The 23586-nt window shown below is 36.1% G+C and overlaps 1 protein-coding gene across 4 annotated transcripts in view; it reads left to right on the top strand.

The window, feature by feature from the left end:
* Nucleotides 1-2044: 2044 nt before the first annotated feature.
* The window catches only part of LOC109032081 (protein cappuccino), a 26901-nt gene continuing 5359 nt past the window's right edge, over nucleotides 2045-23586 (top strand). Inside the window, exons 1-13 of one of the 4 annotated variants that reach the window (XM_019044019.2) lie at nucleotides 2045-3445; nucleotides 5589-5777; nucleotides 8583-8758; nucleotides 10083-10221; nucleotides 11444-11589; nucleotides 13558-14485; nucleotides 15580-15630; nucleotides 17242-17338; nucleotides 18230-18359; nucleotides 19169-19256; nucleotides 20162-20223; nucleotides 21293-21502; nucleotides 22784-22931. In XM_019044019.2, the coding sequence (XP_018899564.2) occupies nucleotides 2695-3445; nucleotides 5589-5777; nucleotides 8583-8758; nucleotides 10083-10221; nucleotides 11444-11589; nucleotides 13558-14485; nucleotides 15580-15630; nucleotides 17242-17338; nucleotides 18230-18359; nucleotides 19169-19256; nucleotides 20162-20223; nucleotides 21293-21502; nucleotides 22784-22931 (3115 nt within the window). In that variant the 5' untranslated portion in view covers nucleotides 2045-2694. Of the gene's footprint in view, nucleotides 3446-4771; nucleotides 5112-5588; nucleotides 5778-8235; nucleotides 8380-8582; nucleotides 8759-10082; nucleotides 10222-11443; nucleotides 11590-13557; nucleotides 14486-15579; nucleotides 15631-17241; nucleotides 17339-18229; nucleotides 18360-19168; nucleotides 19257-20161; nucleotides 20224-21292; nucleotides 21503-22783; nucleotides 22932-23586 lie in introns of those variants that run through there. The other 3 variants (XM_019044021.2, XM_019044020.2, XM_072302574.1) reach the window with 3 other exon arrangements.

Below are 23586 nucleotides of genomic sequence, written 5' to 3'. Positions count from 1 at the left end.
TCAAGCACTGCATAGGGCATTATGTCCGACCATTTAATTTGACCCCTTTCCGCCCTCCCCTCTGCAGATACTTGTGAGCTAACCTCTCACCCCTCCCCCATTTGGAATTAGGGGAGACCGGGGCTATGTTGACCAGATTTTTTGAAAACTGGTGTCTGAAGAATCAGGAAGAATTAGTAAGCCATTTCTTTAATGTCTCTAATCCTTGAGCATACAGTGTAAATTAAAGCAATCTGAAAACATGGTACAAAATACGTTGATTTTGTGAGTTTCATGCGTTTGTAATAGAAAATTCCATTTTGGTCATCTTGAGCCCTGCTGGGGGGCTATGTTGGCCACCCCCGGGCTTAGTGAGCACTGTATGGAAGCTATGTTATCCTTGTGCGGTGATTGTAATTGCACATAAAAAAAAGCTTAGTATTTTGCCCTTACAGTATTCTTTCGTTTGGTTGTAATACTCAATACCTTTGGAGCTGATATATTAAAAAAAAAAAAAAATTTATAGAACCTCGTATCAAATTTAATAAGTGAAGTTGGCGTGAAAAGCAACTTGAAAAACAATAAGAAGATCTACTTCTACTATCTAGGATCGTTTTAACTCAAAGAAAAGGATTTGATACTTACGAAAAAAAAAAATTAAAATTGTATGTTTTTCTTAGTAGGGTCTACATAGCCCCAGAAATATGGACCACATAGCCCCGATTGAGAATTACCTCAAATCAAATGTCATCCAACTAGAAACAAGGGAGTCAAAAGCCATATCCATACATAAATTCAATGGAATGGGGTTTTACTTCAAATAGCAACAAAGATTAATAAGATACAAATAAACACTCGCCACGCAAACAAAATTCAAATTAAAAAAAATCGGTTTTCGGGTTTTTTCGAAGGTAAACAAGCATGTTACAGCTACAGAGATAACAGAGGGGGACACCATCGATGTTGATATTTTAAATTGTGAGTCTACATCTCTGTCCAACCTTTTTTCTCATCAAAACATCAAATTTACGTTTTCCTCTACAAAATTCTCACGATGGTTATCATAGCCCCGTGGCCAACATAACCCCGGTCTCCCCTATGTGAGCCTGGCTTGGCCCCCTCTCACAATTTTTTCGGGAAAATGACGCAAAGAACTACCCCTGCTTAAACTCAAGTTTTACTGAAATCGATTGAACAGGAGCCGAGATGGTATTTTAGGCCACAACTGCCACCTGAGATTTTCGAATTTTGGGGATTTGACCAGATCTTCAAGTTTCCCGTCCAAAAATACCCCCGCCCCCCTTCCCCGAAATTCCACTAAAATCGATTGATCAGAAACCAAGCTAGTATCTTAAGCCACATCCGCCGTCTTGGATTTTCGACTTTTTGGGATTTTTTTCTGCACTTAGCTCCTTTTGATTTAATTCAGTACCGCGGATTTCGAATTTGGTTGGATGGAACTTTGTGCAATCTCCTCCATATCTCGCTCAATTTAGATCATTCTTATATGTTTTAGGAGTTTTGACATAACATATCTTAGAAAGAACTCTTCGACTTTCAAACAAGCCATAGAAATCAAAAGTAGGTCCTTTTACTGTTGAGAAACGCCCATAGTTTTTATAAAACTAATATCCACTGAAAAGATTGAAAATTGCACAATGTACTGTTTGGCAGGAATACGCCCATTTAAATATACTGAAGCGACTCAATTACAATCATAGTCTTTTAGCTCCCCCCCCCTCATTTAATTTATTATTATTATACTAACCTAGGCAAGATTATCACATGAACGGTGGGTGAAGACGCAAAGAAATTAACCTGATTACTCGTTGTTACAGAGCATTCTGACAGTAACATATCAATAAAAATATTCGGTACTTAAATTAAAGTGAATTTGTGAGGACATTTTCTTCATTGAATCATGAGCGGCAAGAAAAGAATTCCCCGCAAATTTAAACTTTGGCGCCAAAATTTGAATAAGACACTGTATTTTGTGTGGTTAGCCAATCAGAACTTAGTTCGCTACCCCACACGTTTCGCCAACCTAACGCGTGAATGGCGGTCATCGATCGTGTTGGGGCATGCGTGGTGTTCTTTCACATAAAGTATTTTCCCAATTCTCGATGAGGTTATATTGTTTTCTAATCTGCTTTTAACATTATTTAGTGATCCTACTCAATTCATTTCAATCTATTTTACGCATTTCAATTTCGATTGTGAAAACTAATGTCACGCCTCTCAAGAATTTCAATCTTCGACGACCGCTACTACCTATGTGTCTACAACCACAGAAAATCATTCGCCAGATCAGTCTTGGAGCTCCACCGAAAAATTTCGCGTCAGGCATTTGATGTCTTCGTTATCCTCAATGTTTTTGTTACGTTTTTATCGTGTTTCATCATGGCTACTAAATATCACGGCCTACTAAAGTACTACGAAACTTCTCATTGATCCTAAATGTGTTGACCTGATTCAAGACCAAAGCCAAAATCTGGCATGTTTTAATATTTGAATTTTTTTGCGCGCTGGGCCACGAAATAATCGGCGGTAGAATCTACCCTCCTGATTTTAACCAAGTATGTATTTTACAAGTAGCCACACCGACTTATCCCTCTTTTCATCCAGCATGTACTTTCAAAATGTGTTACTCATCTGCTGATATCTGATATTGATTGAGATCAGCAAGAAAGTAAACAACGCTATCATCCAGATAAAATGGGAAATCTTCAAGGATCCGATCAACGTAATAAGACTTCAAATTTCTTAAAAGTGAGGAAATCACCTGCTCGGGAGAAGAACAAAAGTAAGAAGGGACATAAATTCAAATCCTCCAGCTCAAGCCAAGGCCCAAGTAATGAAGTTGGCAGCATTGATGTTAATGACCAGTCAAAATCAGCTGACTCCAAGGTCACATGTGACACCATTGTTGTTGATCGCGAAAATGTAAACACTAATCTTGACGTTGAAAGTTTGTGCAATCAAGATGATAAAAGTGGCTTTACAGCACCAGTGAATACTTTAAATCCAGAATCAAGCTCAGATGACTCAGTTTTTATCAGTCCTCAATTGCAGTCGCCTTTATACAGCATTGAAAGCAACTACCTAGATGCGAAAGATGTTTCGAACAGCTTAGAATTGCTTCACAGTAATAAGAATTTATTGGCCGATACTTCTCCTAGTTCTGTTGATGGTGATCCGCCAAGTTCAAATGAAAGTACTGCCATGGATAGAAAAAAATCTCCCAACTTAAATAAGGCAGAGGGAGGACAGTCCAATTCTAGTAAAGATAAAATGAGACCCCTTGATATCCTCGATTTTAACAGTAATGCCGACAGTGCCAATAGTCCTCAAAAAACTACCTTTGTGTCAAAGATACCATCACCAAGTTCTTTTACGCTTCACAAACACAGGAGAGTTGAGTTGACTCCAACCAAATTAAAGGACCATGTGTTAAGTACATCAGGAGGTGAGTGTTTGTTCATTCCTCAGTAATTAGTAAGGTGTCTTGGCATTTGCAGGTCCCTTAGTGTTACTTCATTGAAGCTTCTACATAGGTATCAAGGAATTTTACAATTAAGGTGCAAGAGACAAGTGAGCAATTGAATTTCACATAGCTGCAACTATGTATGCAAGAGTTGTGGTACAAGGCCTAGCCGGCAAAGAAAGTATGATTTGGTCGAGTTCCTAAAATAGTGAATCCTGTTGCACTTGCAACTTCAATGTCAGACCCTAGAGCGCACTCATCGTATGTTGAGACAAATGTCAATCTCTGATTACCTCCAAATCAGTATCACTCAGTAGGTTAATACTTGCAGTTAGGTGGCATCACTGATGAGCGGTGACCTAAACAATACTTGACTTTTGTCTCGACACACGATGAGTCCGCTCTAGCCACTTAAATATTTATATACAAGTGTTTCAATATGTGTTTAACACATAGTTGATAAAAGATTAGGGATTTTATCTACTTGAGAAGTTATTTTGATGATGTACTTAGGATCTAGTACTCTGCATTGTTTTAATCGTGCAGTATCTACAAGTACATACGTCAACAGGATAAAGAATGCTGCAAGATGGCAGCAAGTCTGAAACACCGAACCCGAGATCTGTGTTCCTAAAGTTTCACTGATGATATGTAGGCACTAATAGTTTGACTGGTTTTTGAAATGCTCTGATGGTCGGGAGTCATCTCTACAGTTTTGCATCACTTGTCCATCTTAACTCGATACTTGAGAATCTGAATAATACTCCTCATTGTTATAGAAAATGGACAAGTCTATCAGAAACACACCAAGTGACATCATGTTTGAACGGAGGGAAAGAGACCGTATTCTTCCACAAGACTTAGTAATACAGAAAAAGTTTAACAACTACTTTCACATTTAAAATGTTTTTTCTCAACCTTGAACTTTTGACAGGTCAAAATCTACGACAGATTGAATCATTCAAAACCACTTCCATTTAATTTTTTTCCAAAATGCCACTTCATGCGTCTCTGTTATACTCGGTCCAAATGAGATGAGAAAAATTAATCTAGTTGTAAGTGCAGCTGCAGCTGATAATTGTCATTAATGAAGAGTGTCACACAAATATCATCTTATCAAAAAATTTGGGGCTAAATTACCAAAATAATCTGATGAATCAGATAAACTCAGGAAGTTCTCGGTTGGCTGATCGAAAAAACCCATCTGTATTACAGCAACACTGTGCATCGTAATGTCATATTCATGGTTCAAAAGTTCATGCAGAAGTGAAGTCAGTCTTACTTCGCTTTTCTTTTCTTCTTTTCATATACCTAATCATCAAAAAAGGCACCTTTTCAAAACTCTCACAAAACATCGTAAAGTGATTTAGTCAGTAGACCTGTAGATGTCCCATATGTATATTTCCTCAGTGGACTAGCTCTCAATCTTATCAAGCGGGAAATATGGCTTTGTTATTACTTCAGCTCCTTCATTTTCTGCTACCTATTTTATCGCTCTCTTAAAGATTCCCAGTACTTTATCTCTATTCTGCTGTTAAAAATTCAATTTTTATTGTATCAATGGGAAATTGCTGTTGACGTGTTAAAAAATCGCGAAAAATTAGTGAAAAGCCATCGCTTTCGACCAAAAAACTTATAAGAAATAAAGGTTAGTGATGATTCGAAATGGATATTCCACTTTTGACGATTGATGATCATTTCAGGGCGCTAGATGACATGACTACAGAATCTGTAGTCCAACCAATCCTAAGAACTTGCCATCCTTAAGATCTAATCATTTAACAATCGCCCATCATTTCGAATTAAGTAAAACTGGGCCGAACCCCCCCCCCCCCCCCCGTTTTTTATAGAAAAAAAATAACATGAAAAGTCTGAAAATCGGCTGGAAAAAAATCATTTTTATTGGTGAGCATAATTTTTATGGGAGGCTTATGTAAGATTATGTTTGACCCTCTTCTTTCATGTTGACTTCTATTTCAAATTAGTCCTTGGTTGATATTTCCAAGCTTTTATTCTCAAAAAGAAGACGGAAGAAAATGTTGCCAGAAACATTCATTTGTATTTTATTAAAATTTCCACAACCCTCCACTGTAATTTTCATTTTTCTTATTATTTCATGTTCTAGGTCACTCAGCATCCATAGGGGGTGGAGATCTGCGAAGACATTCATCCATCAATGATGTACCTCTGGACAGCAATGTCTTGCGGAAAGTTGCAAGTCTCACTTTGGACAAAACATCCTTGGAACAGAGAATCTCCAAACCTAAATTCATTCCTGAAAAACTGGGCTTTCAAGCATATGAAAAGTTTGAAGGTAATTAATCAGTTACAAGTATTTCCTTGGCTGCAGACTTCTACTTTTCCACATTGGCATGCGCCCAATCACCGGCCTTTCTGATTTTCCTCATCAACTTTCCTCAAAGTTTCCTACCGTTTTGAAAAATTCCTTCCCGCTCTTTACCCCCCTTCCCTTTTGACCTTTTATTTCTCTTTCTAACTTTCGCCTTGGGTCCCTAAAAATGATTTCTTCCTCCACATTTCAAGGGCCTTGTGTGCTGCTGTGGTTTAAAGGCCAAATTTTACTCAAGCTCCGTCAAAATTGTCCTTCTTATGATGTAACATTGAAAGCATCTTCGAACCTCCTTCAGTCACAATTTAAATCATACGGAACCTCCCTTTATAAAATTTTTTAAAGAAAGAAAATTTTGTTAGAGTTAATAGTTGTAAAATAGTTGTTAAAGAAAAAAAATTGTTTAAGAAAGGACTATTAGGGTTGCTGGTGGTTTGGAAAACGGAGAAAGTCTGGGAATTTGCGGTGACCGGGAAAAGTCAGGAAATTTTGTTTCTATAATCTTCTATATTTCATGATCTTCCAAATATTTACCCTTTCTGGACATTTTTAAGGCTTGTCATTGAAACCAGCTACTATAGCTGGTTGTATACTCTAAAAGCTGTGCCTTTTTCTATAATTTGATCTCCAAACAAGGAAATTTTGTTCTCAACCTAGCGAAAGTCAGCGTACAGGTATTTCAAAGAAAGATATAAGTAAAGATTTAAAAAAAAAAATGATCAGATATTTTGTTGGAAGATCAGGGAAAGTCAAGGAATTAGAAAATTTTGCAGTCAGGGAAAAGCAATAAAAGTCAGGGTAAGCTAGGAAATTTGAAGATGAAGAAATAATGGCAACCCTGAGTATAAAGTCAAGCGCAAATGTGAGGGGCAAAGTGCTCAGTTTATTCTTGAGATGAAAAATAAACGAAGAAAAAATAAAATAATGAAAAATAATAAAGATAAGAAAGAAAAATATTTGCAAGTAGAAATGAACTGATAGAACTGAAATTAAAATCATTAATTAATCTTACTAAAAACTTCAAACCAAGATATCAAAAATAATTAATTACCAACCATTTGATTAAAAATTTAAGGAAAGGTGGAAACCCAGAAATTCTTAAACCATAAATGAAAATTATAACTTTTTTATTCAAATTTATAGAATGAAACTTAAAATGATTGATATAGAAAATACCATATGTAGATAGTACACTAATTAATCACCAGAGTATAGGTGTAGTATTAGTATACTATCCACATGAAGTGACAGCATAATCCAACCTTCTAAGCTTCAAGAATGACAGGTTGAACCTTTAAGTACTTACCGTTGGTGAAAATTACATTTTTTGAGCTATTGACTTCAAGCTACCTCAGCTTCAGTTACATTAGTCATTGCTGAGTGTTTTTTGTTCAAAAATTCTCAGAAATTTTGTTGGACTCTATGTTGTCCAAACTGCTAAAGCACAGAATGCTATGTATACTGGACCCATCCATTATATTTCAACCTCCCCTACTCTTCTAGGTCCTTTTTAGGCTTTCCTCTTAGAGGGTTTTGTTTTCATGTGCGAGTGAGAAATGGCATCATCATTTGACTGGTTACGTTCAAATAATAGGGTTCTTCTATTTTTCTCTAAATCAAATTTGTAGTGCTTATTTCATTTGGAAAGTAATCGTTGCAATTTTTCAGTAAGAAACAAAAACCTAAATAAAATAAGGTGAAGAATGAAAGAAGGAAAGAGATTGAGTCTCCATTTATGTATCTCATTTTTTATCATAAAGTAAATAAATGAAATAGAGTGAGAATAGGTGAGGTAACAGATTCCCCACTTTTAAGCACTATTACCCTTTGAGCTTGGTAAATATGTTTTTTTTAGTTTTTAAATTGTATACAACCAAGAGGGTATCACTTAATGTTATGCATGTATATGTGTATGTGTGGGGAAGGGGGCATCCTACCAAAGGACTTTTCGATCAATTTCAGCTAATTTTTTAGATTTTCCAAATTTGGGTTTTACCTCTCCAACTAATGCACTATTGGAACAAATTATAGTTTTCCCCCTATCAACAAACACCCCCCCCTCCTCCCACAAGATTTCTTAATGATACCACTATGCACTATAATATCACTTATAACATCACTGTCCAACTAAGGTTTCTCTGCCAACAGTAAAACTGAGGCTTCTCTCTGAATTTTGTATGGCACTTATGCAAGAACACAATCTGCTGCCCACAACTTGTTATTGACCGATGAATCATAGAACTCACAATCAGCACCTGGCCATAAATCCACCTTGCTTCTGCTCTCCTTGATCCTTATTCTCTGGGCCTCCCCACTCCTCCCACTCTGTTTCTCTCTCTCACTCTCTTTCTCTCTGCAACGCCTTGCTCAATGCCACTGATCCATTCATTACTTTTATGCATGCTGTAGAAATTTTTATGGAACAGTATTTGTATGCAAGTATATGAGTTCAGAATTGGCAAGTCCATTAGTTGCATAATGTGTCTCCTCGCGTTTACCGATCTCAGAGCTGTTGTGATGTTTGAATACTCTGGAAAACCACCTTACAAACTCACATGTTTTGCAGGTAATTAATGTCTAACTAATTTTTAATCATCTTCCCCTCATGAACATTATTTTCTGAAAGCTACTAAACTTTTCTCGTTGAAAAAGTATCTTCTCTTTTATTGGACACTTACCTCAGATTTTGTGTTTGAATGTCAATAAATTTTCTGTCATGCTTTACTGACTTTTTTTTATTTATTCATTTTTTGTGTTGTCTTTTTTAAGGTCAAATGCTCATTAATTGGTTTGTGTCTGCATTTACGGAAGAGAACAATCTGCGGCTGAATCTGAAACCGCAAGAAATTCGAACGATAATTGCTCAATTTTGTACTCATTTATTAGCAGCTGGTGTGCTACAGCAGATTCCGGACAAAGATGCACCTCTGTGTGATGTTTTTCGGGTTGGTCTCTTTTTTTCATTAATTTTTAAATAGCTCCTAGTGCCATTGAAGTGGTAACAAAAAAATATCTACGTCTGCTGAGATTTAGTAACGCAAAACTGTTTGCGATGATGCTATTTTTGGACTTTTCAAGGTTTTTCAAAACAAATTTTACTCAAACCCTGTCATTTTCTATTACATAACTTCACACTATGATTGATTGCATTACTATGTATATGATATAATAAAATCATACACCCTCAAGAAATACATGGTCAAAATATTTCCCATAAATCTCTGAGAGTTTCTATTATAATATTCTAGGGCCGGGAGAGTTTTGACTCGAGCTCAAATTTTTCACCAGGCCGACAGAAGAGCGGGGATAAAGAAACTAAAAATAATCATAAATTTAGTTTTAATTTTTTTTCAAAAAAAAATTTCCAGCTTTTTAATCGCGTTTCCGTGTCTTAATTCGGTTTGCATTCAATTTTGTTTGTGCCAAATTGCATTACTGTATTGCTAACCTCGTCAAATGGCCTGTCAGTTATAGGTACTGTCCCCCCCCCCCCCCCCGAAGTGTTCCCTCTTCTAAGGATTAAAAAAAAAAAAAGTTGCCAATGCAAATTATGTCAGCAATTTTTACTCTTTATACCTTAATAGGAACTGGAACTTTCTTTTGTTTGGATTTGCTGGGATAAAACTAAACCACCAGCTTTGTGTCGTGAATAATTAAATCAAGAACGTAATAATAATAAAAAAAATGCATATGATCATTCTCAGAAGAAATGATTTTAGAACTGTGATCTCTGAATGTAGGCATTGATATTACCGCCTAATGGAATGTTTTACAAACATTTTGGTACAAAACCGCTAAACCCATTGGAGTTACAACACTCTGAATGTTGCAGTTAAAAATCTTTTTCAAGTTTAAGTAAATGTACATGTTCAGGGCTCAGAATTGTTGTTGAGAGTAGGAAAATTGTTGGGTTAAGAATGAAGTGAACACCCTCTATCAGCACAAAAATAAGCCAGACTGCTCACAAATTTTTCGTTGAGACGTTTGAGAGTGCCAAAGGATAACTCAAATTCTGTTTTTTCGACCGAACCTTAGACTGAGAAAAACTGCTTTCCTGAAGAACTTGATCCATTTTCTTATGGATAATGTCGTATCACAAAAATGGCCCCAATTCAAAAGTAGAAGCAAATCATCCTTTCAAGAAGTATTAAAAAAAATATCTACACACCATAAAATTTACTTTCCTGAAACTCATCTTTATTTATTTCGAATTTATTGAATTAATTAATCCTAATTAATCTTGAATGTTCGGCTTGTCATTATTTCTAGCCGAATCTCATGTACTATTGGTCTCACGCCGAAGCACCAAGTATATCTACCCCTACTCCTGGTAGATTACCATCAGTCTCTTGGCCACCTGCCGCCAACACTTCTAGCGATAATAATGGGAACCACCTGGAAAGCAACGGTAAGTGTTCATAACTTACCAGCAGTTCTGTCTATTAGTCAGATAAATTAATTGACCAAGATATAATGTGATAATGAAATTTTTGCCTTTCTTAAGTAACGGAGAGTTTAAATGATCATCATTTGTGGCGATGGCTCTTTAAAATGTTTCAATGTATCCTTTGCATCTTGTATCCAATGGTCTTTTTTTGTATGATATCTATTATGCCACTTAGTCGGATGATGATAATAATATTTTATGGTTACTGCAGATATTAAACAGGGTGTCTAGCATCAGGATTTGAGGAAAAATTGGTCGTAAAATCAGGATTTGAGAAAAGTCGGCTGTCCGATAGGATTTTTTTATGCTTTCGCGTACGCTCATGCAGAAATTTTAATTTTTCTCTCCAATGAAATTTGGAAAAATTATACGATCAGGATTTGGCAGTCAAAAATCAGGAAAAATCAGGATTTACCAAAATGAAAAGAAACTAGACACCCTGTTAAACGAGAATTGCATCCATCATTTTGTGCTCTTGCTGAATCAGTTGAAGTCTGGCTCAATACCATTGGTGACAAATATTTTTTCTCTGCCTCCTGAATGTTCCTCCACCTCCTCCCCCTCAAATTTGGTTGAGCAAACTCCCTGAGAATACTTGCCCCCTATTTTACAAAATAACTAATCATATATATTCACCAATTATTATTCTATCCAAAGGAATAAAGCATCTGTGAGGCTAGTTTCCCTGGAAAATCATATCTTGCTTTAGTTAAGCTATCTGTGGTAACAGCCAAGGCCACCCAGTAAGATCAGCAATCTTTATCAGGAGGTAATCATGGTCTGTGACATAGATAAGAGTGTGAATCGCCCACATTTAGTGAGGTTTATCACTGTTTATCTAATGAAATCTTGCAATTAGTTATGTTTTCCAACCTTCATAAATAGATATTATCTCTCCCAATCTTCAGTGTCCCACTTTTTTGTGTTGTTAAACATGAATTTCCAGATACTTTTCAAGTTAGTGCTGTAATTTCACTGATAATTAATTATTATTATGGGTAAGTAGAGTCAATCATTTTATTGTATACACATATTAACCTTCGAAAATGGCTTTTATGCATACTCACATTTTTTTCTTTTCTCGAAACTGCTCATACCATTATTGAATGTTGAAGAATTCTATCACATTCCTTAAATACCAATCAGATTAATCGTACAATCTCCTCCCCAATTTTTTTTCTAGGTAAAAACAGTATGGATCGTATCTTTGACAGTAGCCAAATGATCACACAACTCAGTCAAGAGCTTGAAGAGCAAAAAAGACGAACAGCTGAACTTGAGGATCTTAAGGATCAACTGAAAAAACAAATTGAAGAACTCACAGCGAAGGTCAGTTTCTTTCTCTGTGTTAAGGACTGATAATAAAGCACATCTTGTATAAAAGCTACCAGTGTTACGTCACGGAAAAGTAATGTAAATCAATTTGTTCTCATTGGTAGCATTGAGAAAGATTATGTCATTGTTGTTGTTTGGATCCAATTTGATGCAACATAGAATCCCTATGGTGATGTAATGACTAATTGTTTCTCCTTGTCGGCCTCCTGTGGTGTAGTGGTTGTAGCGCTAGCTCTGTGATCGGGAGGTCCCGGGTTCGATTCCCGGCCAGGCGACCTGAGTTTGATGGTCCCAAACAATGGTTGCCTGGGACTGGTTGTTCAGTAGGGAAGGAGGGGGGCCGGGACTAAAAAGCGCGGGATTAGCCCTTGTGGGCTACTTAAAGTGGTAAAAAAGAAAAAAAAAAGGGGGGGGGGAAGCCCAGTCCCATTGAAGAGGAAAGGGTCTAGCCCTGTGTTGTATCATCATACTAAATGCTATTTTTAAAAATACTTTTCGTTTTAATTAAAATGTAAACTAAACTCATCAATGTATTTACTCAAAAAATGTGAGATGTAAGAAGGAGGTATCAAGTAAAGTGTGATGGACGAATTATTTGGGGGGGGGGGGGGAGGATCTGACTTAAAAGATATAAGCGCCACAGAGACATGAGATAGATTTAAAATTCTAAATTTCAGCATGAAGTACTCTGTGGATGTCTTTACCTCCCCACGTTGGACACATCACAGTTTTGGCCTTTCCCTCTCACGTTGCTTTTCCTTCTATCCACCCTCTCCAGCAGGAAATTACGATCTTTTTGGACCTCTTATATGCGGGGCTAATGCTTGAATAAGAAGAGGGTTGCACACAGGAGAGTGGGCTGAAAGGGGATTTCTGCCTGGCTGACTCAGCGGCCTGGCTTGCATTTGTGGTTTGCCACATCCACACGACAAATCTGATATGGTTCTCCTCTAGCAAAGTCTCTGCTACTTTTCTGTGTTCCTGAAGTATTTTCTTCGATACACTTGAAGCTAGTCAGAGGACTATTTTTTTGCTGTCAAGAGCCCTGAGCACAAGACAAAAAATAGTTTTATTTAAGTTTAAAAAATTACTTTTCCCTCTCAAAAAGCAGCAGTCTGCCGGTGTTCAAATTTTTATCCCAATATGTACTGCCTCAGACAAACAATCAAACCGTCATCAACAATTGCAACCTACCCGTATCGACTCCTTTTTTAGCCAGGGGAATTTCACTTTGCAACGTTTTAACAATTTTTTCAAACTCTGTAATGCACTTGCAGGAATATTAAAGTCTTCAGCAAAGTTTATCTTTATTTTATTCACTTTCACTTTTTCAATCTCTGCTACTGCGAATTTTGACGGAAGACTTAATGCTCCTCATTTCTGCTTATTTATAATGTCTATCAATAATGAACTGACATCTGAAATAATCGAACTTTCCCGCAGAGGCTTTGAGCCACTCAGGGTATGCCAGAGTTTCTCTTCGGATGAGACCTCCTTCAAGTTACTGAGGTAATCTGTTAGAATCTTTGAGTCACTGAGATAGAATTGAGACCAAAAAAGGTTGAGTTATTAAGGTAAAAATTTTTGAGGCACCGCGGTTTTTGTCCTTTTGTTGGAAGGGAAGGAGATTTTCTTTGAGTTGCAAAGGTTTTTGAGCTATGGAGATTCTACTGTATTTTGTCTCGTATCAGAGATTTTGACAGGAAAAAATGTGTGTTTAGTGAAGCTCAAAACTACTCCTAAAACGTTATTTTCTCTACCAAAGTGTGACTTGGCTCCTTTTTGTTAATTTTAGCCAATATGTTAATTTTAATCCCAAATACTCGAATAAGCTTGTGCCTCTAAATCTGTTATTTTCAAAACTTCTTTATGAGACTAAAAACTTTGTTGACCTAAAACTTCGCCTCCACCAGTAGTTGCACAGGGTTATAACCTAATGTTATCTGTGTTTATTTTTTTCAGCTATCATCTAATCAAACAGATGAACAAAAAAGATTGCTGGTCTCCAACTATGAGAATGCGTCGCGTCAAGTAACCATCACCGATAAGAATTCTACAGTCGCCCCGTCTCAACGACCTGTAGGATCTACCGCTGAACCACCCGTGGAAGTCAGTGAAAGATCCCCAACCAGCCCGCAGTCTCAGCCCAGTGTCTCATCGAATGTTGATCTGTCACATGAGGAGCCAAGAAGAGATTCAACATCTCCTCCTCAACCTCCTCTTTCTACTGCTCTTACCTCAAGTGTTCCTTCTCCAAATGTCTCTACCTCTCCTGAGAAAAAAGGTTCTAAAACTCCACCTGTGAGTGCTCCTTCTCTGGCAACTCCCTCTCCTGCTTGTGATACCATTGCACCTCCCGGACCTCCACCACCACCACCACCACCACCAATGCCCGGAATTCTTGCACCATGTCCGCCTCCACCACCTCCAATGCCTGGCTTGGATGGACCTCCTCCAATGCCAGGCATGGGTGGACCTCCACCTCCTCCAATGCCAGGCATGGGTGGACCTCCACCTCCTCCAATGCCAGGCATGGGTGGACCTCCACCTCCTCCAATGCCAGGCATGGGTGGACCTCCACCTCCTCCGATGCCAGGCATGGGTGGGCCTCCACCACCTCCGCCAATGCCTGGTATGGGTGGACCTCCTCCACCTCCCCCTCCCCCTGGGATGGGTGGACCTCCCCCTCCACCTCCTCCTCCCGGAATGAATTGTCCCATGCCCCCTCCACCACCTGGTATGTGCACTCCGTTATCATCTAGAGCCAACTCTGCAGGTCTGAATTCCAATGGGATGAGTCCATCTAATGCACTGACGCCAAACAATCTCTTCTCGTCGCCAGTCCCATTTCCCACCCCACCCGTGGGCGGATGGAGTGCCCAAAGAGCAGGTAATATTTTATGTTCTATTCTTTTTGTTTGTAGACCTAATATGTTGGCAGCAGAGGTGCTTTTTTTGCAAACATTTGTGGGAGGGCACACTGTCAGCTGCTGGCAACTAACATGTATCCAAATCACAATCCTACTTAATTTTGAAATGGAGTAGAAAATTACATGAAAATTTGAACTTGCTAGGATACATGTCTCTGAGATTTTTTGTGGAGCTTTGAGATCTTAACTTTTGGATGGTGAGAATTATTATTCGTCGGTAAAATATTCACCTGTTGCGTATCAGCCCTGTCCAAAACATGTTAATATTACCTTTAACTTGAATGGCATTCAAACCTTCAAGCATTATTTTATTCTTTTTAAAATTATCTGCTAAAAGACCTTTGGTCGCCGTACATTTTTCAAATTTTAAATTACAATTGTAATGCCATCCAAGAATTGATGTGAAATTGAAAAAAAAATATCGTTCAAATTATTTGTCCACAAGAGCCATATCCTTTATACATTGTTCAATATCTTCCCATTCGTACTCTTTAACCTAATCTAAAATGGGAAGTAATTATTATTTCTATCAAAAAATATCATGAATAGTATAAAATGGAAAAATAATTTAATCATTTCTTCCGTAGAAAAGCAGGAAGTAACTGACATTATTATTTACTCAATATTGGACAGATTTTTGTGACGTGTTGGCAACGCAGGCTCAGGACAACACCCCCCTCATGCACTGAGTTTTTCCTGAAATGTAAACAGGACATCACAGGGACAACAAAGACAAAAAAAAAAAAATAATAGTTTCAGCGAGTCTAACTCGCAACAATTTTAAATGAATTATTTTTACATTTTATGTTTTATCCAGTTCTGTTTTACAGTTTGCACTTTTGAATCACTTATTTTCAAACCACACCATGCGAATTTTTTTCTACTTTAAATCTTTATAGTTAAAGTAATTTTTTAAAGCTCAGAAATTCAAGCCAGGTTCTGTAGGCTCTTTTTTTCTTGTTTCTGCTTATATATAATTTTGTGTCACATTTTATTTTCATTTTTATTTTTAGTTTTTATCTTATCAATCTTTGTATTTTTTCCCTCTATCTAGATACGGATAACACTGTCGTTAACTTAAGCAATGGCTATGGGAATAACTTCTGTATGTATGTTTTAGAATGCATGTGAAATTTGTGTGTGTGTGAGTGTCATGCAACCGCATAAAATCTGACGTTTTTCTTGCTGTGTGCCGAAAAGAAAGTTTTTCTCTTCTTTTTAAGTCGAGTTTTTTTTTACTCGTTTATAATTTTAATCTGCACGCTTTTAAGAAAAATAGGTTGAAAAAAAGATATGGAAAATTTTGATGCCTGTGCAGCAACATTTTCATCTTTTCAACCAAGAATGGATTACTTTTTTGGAAAATATCTCCTCTTTTTTTCCTTGTTGTGTGTTGTTTTTTTTTTTTTTGCTAACAGCTTTTTATTCACAGTGTGCATGATTTATGAAACGCCCTCCAACATAGTTAGTGATTATCTTCCTACATTTCCTTTACTTCCGTCATCAGCCAGATACTGTCTGCCCTCTCTTCGACCAAAAGTTAATTTTCCCCTCTTTTTAACGCCAGCCATGAGTGTCCTAAGTGTGTCTATTACTTTGCTTCCGCAATTGAATTCACAGTTGCCTTTCATGGTAAAGAAATTACTTGAAAAAAGATACTAGCTCATCTGCACTGGGAAATGTGTTACGTGCATAACCACTACTACTCATAACTACTAGTGGATATCAGGGAAAGTTTTCTTTTCATTGGATAATTGCAGTATGTTGTTTTATTATAAACTCAAATTTTTTTATTGTAACTTAAGTTGACATAATATACTGCCTGAGTGTAACTGGGGAAAATTCCATATGAACATTTGAGAATTGCCAACATTCTTCGGATAAATTTTTATTTCGAAGATCAGTTAACATTTTTTTCTATGAAATTTTCAGACACTTTAGATCAAATTACAAACTAAATTCTCTAATAAATGAAAAAAATTTCCTCTGAAATTCGTAATTTGTCAAAAGAAATTGGGCAATGTTTGAAGGCTCATACAGTGGGTTTCCTTAGCATGGCAGAATATAGCTCTCCTGAAAAGTTTCACTTTGTGCTCTTAGGCAGATCTCTTCCCCTGTGGCCAGCAACGATGGGTCTGGAGTCTGTTCATGTTTTTTTTATTAATTCCCTTACACCACTGATCGATTTAAGCCTCCTGTAATTCTTTCTGATTTGTTTTCTTTGCTCGAAATGACGGTAAAAATCGATTTTGAAGTAGCCAAAATGTGATCCCATTGATTTGATTGATATTTTTGGCAGTTTGTTATGCTTTAAGCATGCAAGGGAGTCCGCTGATTGGCTGAAGCTTAGCCAAAGACATGGCCTCGTTACATCATTAGGACCGTTGGCCTCTAGTAGATCAGAGTGTAATCAGTTTTTTCTTCCGTTAAAAGTACTTTTTTAAAATTTAACAATGGACTTTTTATTTTTTTCATGAAATTTTGCAACTAGAGCAACTATCAGATACCCTGCTAAAATGTTATGCCATTGACTCATCCGACGGATTTAACTGAAATCAGTTGAACTGCAATTCATGTCGCTTAATTTTCTCTTTATGCCTATTTTTTTTTTTTTTTTTAACATAACACTAGATAATATATTCCCTTGAAACTCTCTGTAAATTTCCCTTTCCTTCTTTTAAAATCAATATTTACCAATAACTAATTATAATTCTAGGTTTGCGTAAAAAACCTGTTCTACCTCCATCACCTATGAAGCCTCTCTACTGGACCCGTGTCATAATTCCAGAAACTCAGGAACAGACTGCCTCAGAGTAAGTTGTATAGATGCACATGGATTTTTCAAACTCAGTCATTCTTGGTATGTTAAAAGATTCTCTTCTGTTTCAAAAGTGGAAGCACTCAGCAATATCCACCCGTGGGGAAAAGAACTTCAGTGAGCAGCAAAAAACCTAAAATTCATGTCTGAATGGAGAAGCCATGTTCCCTTTCCATAAACCACAAATGATTGTTATTTGGTAATAAAGAAAATTGTTCAAAATTTCAGTTTGAACATTTTGACTCGGATGTTAGATTTCTTTCTCTGGTGAAAAATTAACTTCCGTTATACTTATTGTCTCAGTAAGTGAATGATCAGAAATTTTATTAATGATATTCATCACTCAATCTTACTATGTATTTAAGCATTGCACAGAATGATCCACTACAGAGGATCCAGTTTCAACGTTCTTGAATTTTAAAAAATGCTGAAACACTAAACAAACAAAAAAAAAAAAAGCTTGAAAAGAATTTGAAATGATTGTTGTCTTGGAATATCTTATCTAATTGACGCCCATTATTGTATTGAAATTGTATTTTTTTGTATAGAACTGAGTTTTTTAAGTAAGGAAGTAAGCGTTGCCAATTGTAAATTTTGAATTTTTCCTTGCGCCTCTCTTCCTAGGGAAATGCACAAGTGAAAATAGACTTAAAAAGTGTCTCCTTTAAATTAAACGGACACTTGTTCCAGTGTTGTAACACTTGTGCATTTTTTGAAATCCAAAGAGCATTCTTCAGATATTTGAACTGCACCGTTTTTAATGGTGCAGCCAGTACAAAACGAAGTGACTGACTTTCGTTAATCATTTCAACTATTCTCTCAATCCATCGAAATTTGTATAATGTATCTAATTTTTTAACGTCTGTTTGTTTGTATTAATGTCAAGCTCAACATTATGGATTAAACTTGAAGAAGCCCAAATCCCAGACGTGAATGAATTTGCTGAATTGTTCTGTAGACAAGTTATGAATCGTACACCAGCTCGAAAAAAAGTGGAAAAACCATCAAAGAAAGAAGTGAGTGCCTCCCATGTTGAATTTATGTTTTAGTGAATGAAAGTTTCAAAAAAATTACTTGATAAAAAGTATAATTTTCAAGTGATTTTATTCATTAGTTTTTTCGTAAAAAAAAGTGACAAATTTAAGAGGTTTGACAGCACAGTGCCTAAGCACAAATGGAGCTTGTGATTTTTAGGTCGGGTGACGATATCATAATTGATATGAGAGACTCGCATTTGGAAAGATCTTGCATTTCCTGAATTGGGAGATTCAAGCATTAAAACATGGATTTGTGAAATGTGCATGACACTGAAACAAAAGGATTTCCATCATGATACGATTTAAAGACTTTTCCTGGTCTCTCAAATATCTTTTTACAATCACTTCACTCGATAAAATCTTCCACCGAAATGAAAGAGAAACCTGTAAATCATATCGCCATCTCCTGCTGAAAGGAATGTATTTCGTCAGCATGTATTTCTACGAAAATTTCATTTTTTCATGGGAGAATCGTCACACAAAGTAGTCTGAAAATTTTAGAGTCTTTTTACGAGGGCAAGAAAAAATCTAAGGAAATTTCAGGCAAATTCTTGCAACGCTTCTCCCATGAAAAAATCAAATGTCAGCAAGAAGAGCTGTAAAAGTGCGTTTGGGGTACATACGTTCCTCTGTGCACGAAATGACGATTTTTCTCAATGCAGATACAGAGATACAGTACGTTTACAATCTTGCTCTTTCCCTGAATTGATATTTTTTAAGATCCTGAGTAGCTTAAGAACTAGTTTCTTTCCTTTAATTTTATGAGGATTTTTGCTTTTCTCTTTCAGGCAGTCAAAATATTAGACAGCAAGAGGTCACAAAATGTTGGGATTCTTTCGCGGAGTCTACATGTTGATTTTACGGATGTGGAAGATGGTATTGGTTTTTTTCCTCCTGTGCTCTAAGTGATAGAACTTAAAATAATCAGACTCAATTGTCAGGAGATTTAGATATTGACGCTATTAAAGCAAGAACTTGTTAACTCCATTCAAGAGTTTTCATTTTCTCTTCAGAGAGAATTCGCTATCGCAAGCCAACCTATTTTTTTTGCGCTTTATATTCTCAGTTTAATTTCTCAATGGTAAGACAGAGTCACCCCGTTTAGTGAGTTTATTCCTTGCTGGTTTTGTTATCATATGGCACTTTTTCGTAAGGAAAATAAATTGGAAAGAAATACCAAGAAATTTGCTACAGCTAAATTTTGATATTATTTGACATGATGTTTCTTACAACCTCCAGAGCACAATGAGCTTTTAAATGGAATTTTCTTAGTGCCAATGTTGAGAAAAAGCAAGTCTGAAAAGTGATTTTTCCGGTCTTCTTGCACTTGTTTTTTCCTGGAGTTGTGGAACTATTGCCATGCGTTTGTAGACACTGCACCGTACACTGTCATCATTTGCAGCAATTTGATTCTTCATGTCTGCCTAATTTTTGCGGCCAATGAGGAAACTCTCCCTGACTACTAAAAAGGTGTTGCAACATTTGTACTAGATATTGAGTGTACAAAACCCAAAATATTCACTTTTCAATCCTGCCTCTTTCAAGAATAACACATGGAAAATTGGATTCTAAAAGCTTATTTTTCTCAGGGGTTTACTCTGCAAGGTAAAACATTTATATCCAAAGATAGTAAAACAAATTTGTTCAGTTCCAACTGAAGCCAGAAATAGACGTCCTATACTCGAAATGAATTGCGAACGTGGACTTTTAACTTTAGTCTGAACATAAAATCTCTCCTTAAATTATGTAAATGGTTTTAATGTTTGATTATTTTTTTTCAGCTATTTACAATTTTGACACTACAAAAATTAGTTTAGAAGCATTGCAACAGATATACGAAATCGTGAGTATTAACTTCTCTGTGTTTATGATGGAATATGTATAAAAGGTAAAGGAATAAAATTGACTCAAACTACAATTTTCAATTGATTTATATAAAATTTGTTTGATGAGGCCCAGAATTATTGTAAAAAAAATCCAACAAAAAATGAATTCAACCAAAATCAGCCTTATTGCATCTCACTGTGCCTTATTTCCAATTTTTTTTTATTTTTTAACAAAAAAGCAAATAACATGAAATTAGACCAGAATGAATATTCCCCGGATTATCAAAATAATGGGTTGGTTGTGCCGAATTTCGTTTAGATTATTCAAGCTTATATATTAGCCAAAATTAATAAGATCTGTCAAGACGCCGAAGTCCTAAGTTGACGGAGTTATAGTCGATCAAAAAGCACATGTATGATGTAATTTACTGCCGTAATACAAACCATGGTTTCTCCTGTGTTTCATGCCGAGAAACTAGTTTAAATATGTGGACTTCTGATTGATGAAAACAGGCAGAAACTATGGTATAAAATACTGTGGTGGATGATGTTATACACTAAGTTTCTCTTTGAGCGATATCTCAATTAATGTTAGACGGAGAAACTTGGCGTTTGGAAATATCTTATTATTTTTTGCTAACATACAAGCTTGGGCCTGTGCTTTGGGCTGTCTCTGATCTTTGGGCCAACTTGATCGCTGGCCACTAAGAAAAACTGCTTGCAGGCGGCGTAAATTAAAAAAAGCGTGTTACAAACTATGCTAATTGTCTGCTGAGGAGTGGATTTCAGACTTTTTTTATGTGCCCAACATAAGTTTTGTGCCATTTTAACTGTAGGAAGTTTATTCACTTGGCTGTATTTCTTGCAACAGACCGATTTGATGGCCCTATTGCAACAAAGAACAACAATTTAAGGCCAAAATTTTCCCTCTCATCCAAAAGCAGTGAAAAAACCACCATTTTTTCATAAATTTTACTCATTGAAATGAATAGCCAGTGAATTGGAGGAATTTCTTTTTATCTGCCTTATCACCAAATACAACTGTAAGAGCTTTGAAAATTAATTTACATTGTCTTTCTTTTTCAGAGAGCAACAAAAGAAGAGCTAGAGGCAATGAAAGCTCATCAAGAAGCAAATCCAGAAATACCTCTGGACAAACCTGAACAGTTCCTTTTAGAATTAAGTGAAATCCCTCATTTTAGTGAGAGAATTGCGTGTTTTACATTCCAAGCTCATTTCTCGGATTTAGTATCAGTAATAGGAAACAAATTACATAACCTAGAATCAATGTGTCAGGTATTTGTCTTGAAATTTTTTTTTTTTAAATAAGCTTGAAGTTAGATTTCTTTACAAATTAACCCTCACGTACGGATATAATATAAATACAGAATGTTTCTATGACTGTGAAGAGGCTATTTTTTTTTCTGATGCCAAAAGGCATATATCTCCTTCAGAAGGATTGATTCAAAAGCTTTGATTCCGTGATTTTTAACTGAAATTGAATGATTTTTGAGCCTCAGAAATAAGAGGGAGTTCTACTCAACAGTTGAGAAGAATTTCTTCAATTTTACTGCACTTTGAATTGTACTTATAGTCGTCCCTTAAACAGTCCCTTCCTTATAGCAGCCCTGTATGGTTTACATTCTGATTGCGGCAGGTTTAGGGTGACCCCTAACACAGCATCATTCGGAGGACAATTTTAATGAAAAAAATTCAAAATCAAATTCTTTTCATTTTGCTCAAAATTCAATAGTATACATTTGGAAGTAGTACACAAGATTACAATGATCTTTCACTGCAAAAAAATTAAAAATGTAAAAATTTTAAGGTTTGTTCATATCAATCTAAAATTTTATACAATTAATAGAATTCTCTCTTCCATTTTTATTTTTTGCAGTAGAAAATCATTGTATTCACTTAGATTGGTCTATTTCCAAAATGTTATAATGTTAAATTTAACTTGAAACTCCTTAAAATTTTCATTTTTATGATGCTATGTAAGGATCATCCCAAACCTCCCTCAATCACAAAGGGGCTTCCACATGGGATCTCCCAAGGAAGAAAGCTGTATAAGGATCGACTATTAATATCGTCGTTCCTCTGACGTAAGGGCGTATCTCGATTTTCGCGTGAGCCCCAGAAAGCGTGGATATATACGTAAAACACGCTTCATGTGGGAATTGAGATACGCCCTTACGTCAGAGGAGGGGCGATATGACCCTCTATCCTATTTATTCTTGTGCATGATTAAAAATCTCTTTAAAAGAGGGTTTTTGGCAGGTTGCTTTGTAGACGAATATAAACCAAGTTCGCATAGAATGAGGATTAGGGAAGACACAGAAAAGAAAGAGAGGATTCTAGAGCAGATGATATGTATTAATGTATTTATCTATTCTCATATTATCTATTTATAATTTTATCTATTTATTGGTTTAAGAAGAACTCGCTCAGGTTCGTTCTTGCTTTATGCCTCTCAAAAGAAACATGCTCCTGCTTTGTTTTGTAGTTCAGTTAACAGGAATTTGTTAGTTCCTCAGTTTACATTATTCATCAAGTGCCTTTTTCTGTTTTCTATAGTTACTGATGTCCTCTCAAAGCGTCAAAAAAGTACTGGCACTCATATTAGCTCTAGGGAATTTTATGAACGGTGGCAATATTCAGCGAGGTCAAGCAGATGGCTTTGGTTTAGAAATTCTTCCAAAAATAAAAGATGTCAAGAGTAAAGGTAAATATTTTACTTCAGTATCAATGTGAAATCTATATTCTAACGGACCCATTTTCAAAACAAAGTTTTCCTTTTTTCAAATGCCCTTTTTCAAACAAATTCCATTGCTTATTCATTGAGGGCTCTTTCAAGAACAACAGCAAGATTGGGAGAGTGTCATCACAACTTCCATCAAGGATTCTAATATGGTTGTCGACGCTTTTAACGACTTTTCAGATCATCATAGATTTTCTTGAATTTTTTTCTGAGCAGACTTGGCTGCCAACAATATAGAAAAAATTGCCTGCAAAAGCAAGAAATTTGAAAGTACAGGATGCAGATTATGCAAATTGTGCATCAAGGAGTGCATTTCGAAATTTTTAACGTCCTCATTATGATTTTTTGGAGAATCCACCAGGTGACGGTCCACTCTCTTGTTCGTGTCTCTTGGGAGCAACACATCCATTTGACAGGAGACGATTAAAAATTCGACGAATGTTCATCAGATTTTAACATCCATACAACAACCTTGAAAGGCATCAGGGTTCAGTAATTAAAATGAAACAAAAATAAACAAACCAAGAAATAATGAATGTACAAATCACAGAAAACCCTTGCAACATTAAGAATTTTTTTTTTTTTTTTTTTTAAATAACTGCAGGATAAAAATGTCTCT

This window comes from Bemisia tabaci, chromosome 7 (assembly GCF_918797505.1).
Source record: "Bemisia tabaci chromosome 7, PGI_BMITA_v3".
NCBI classification, from domain to species: Eukaryota; Metazoa; Arthropoda; class Insecta; order Hemiptera; family Aleyrodidae; genus Bemisia; species Bemisia tabaci.
This window is presented reverse-complemented; position numbering and strand designations above follow the sequence as displayed.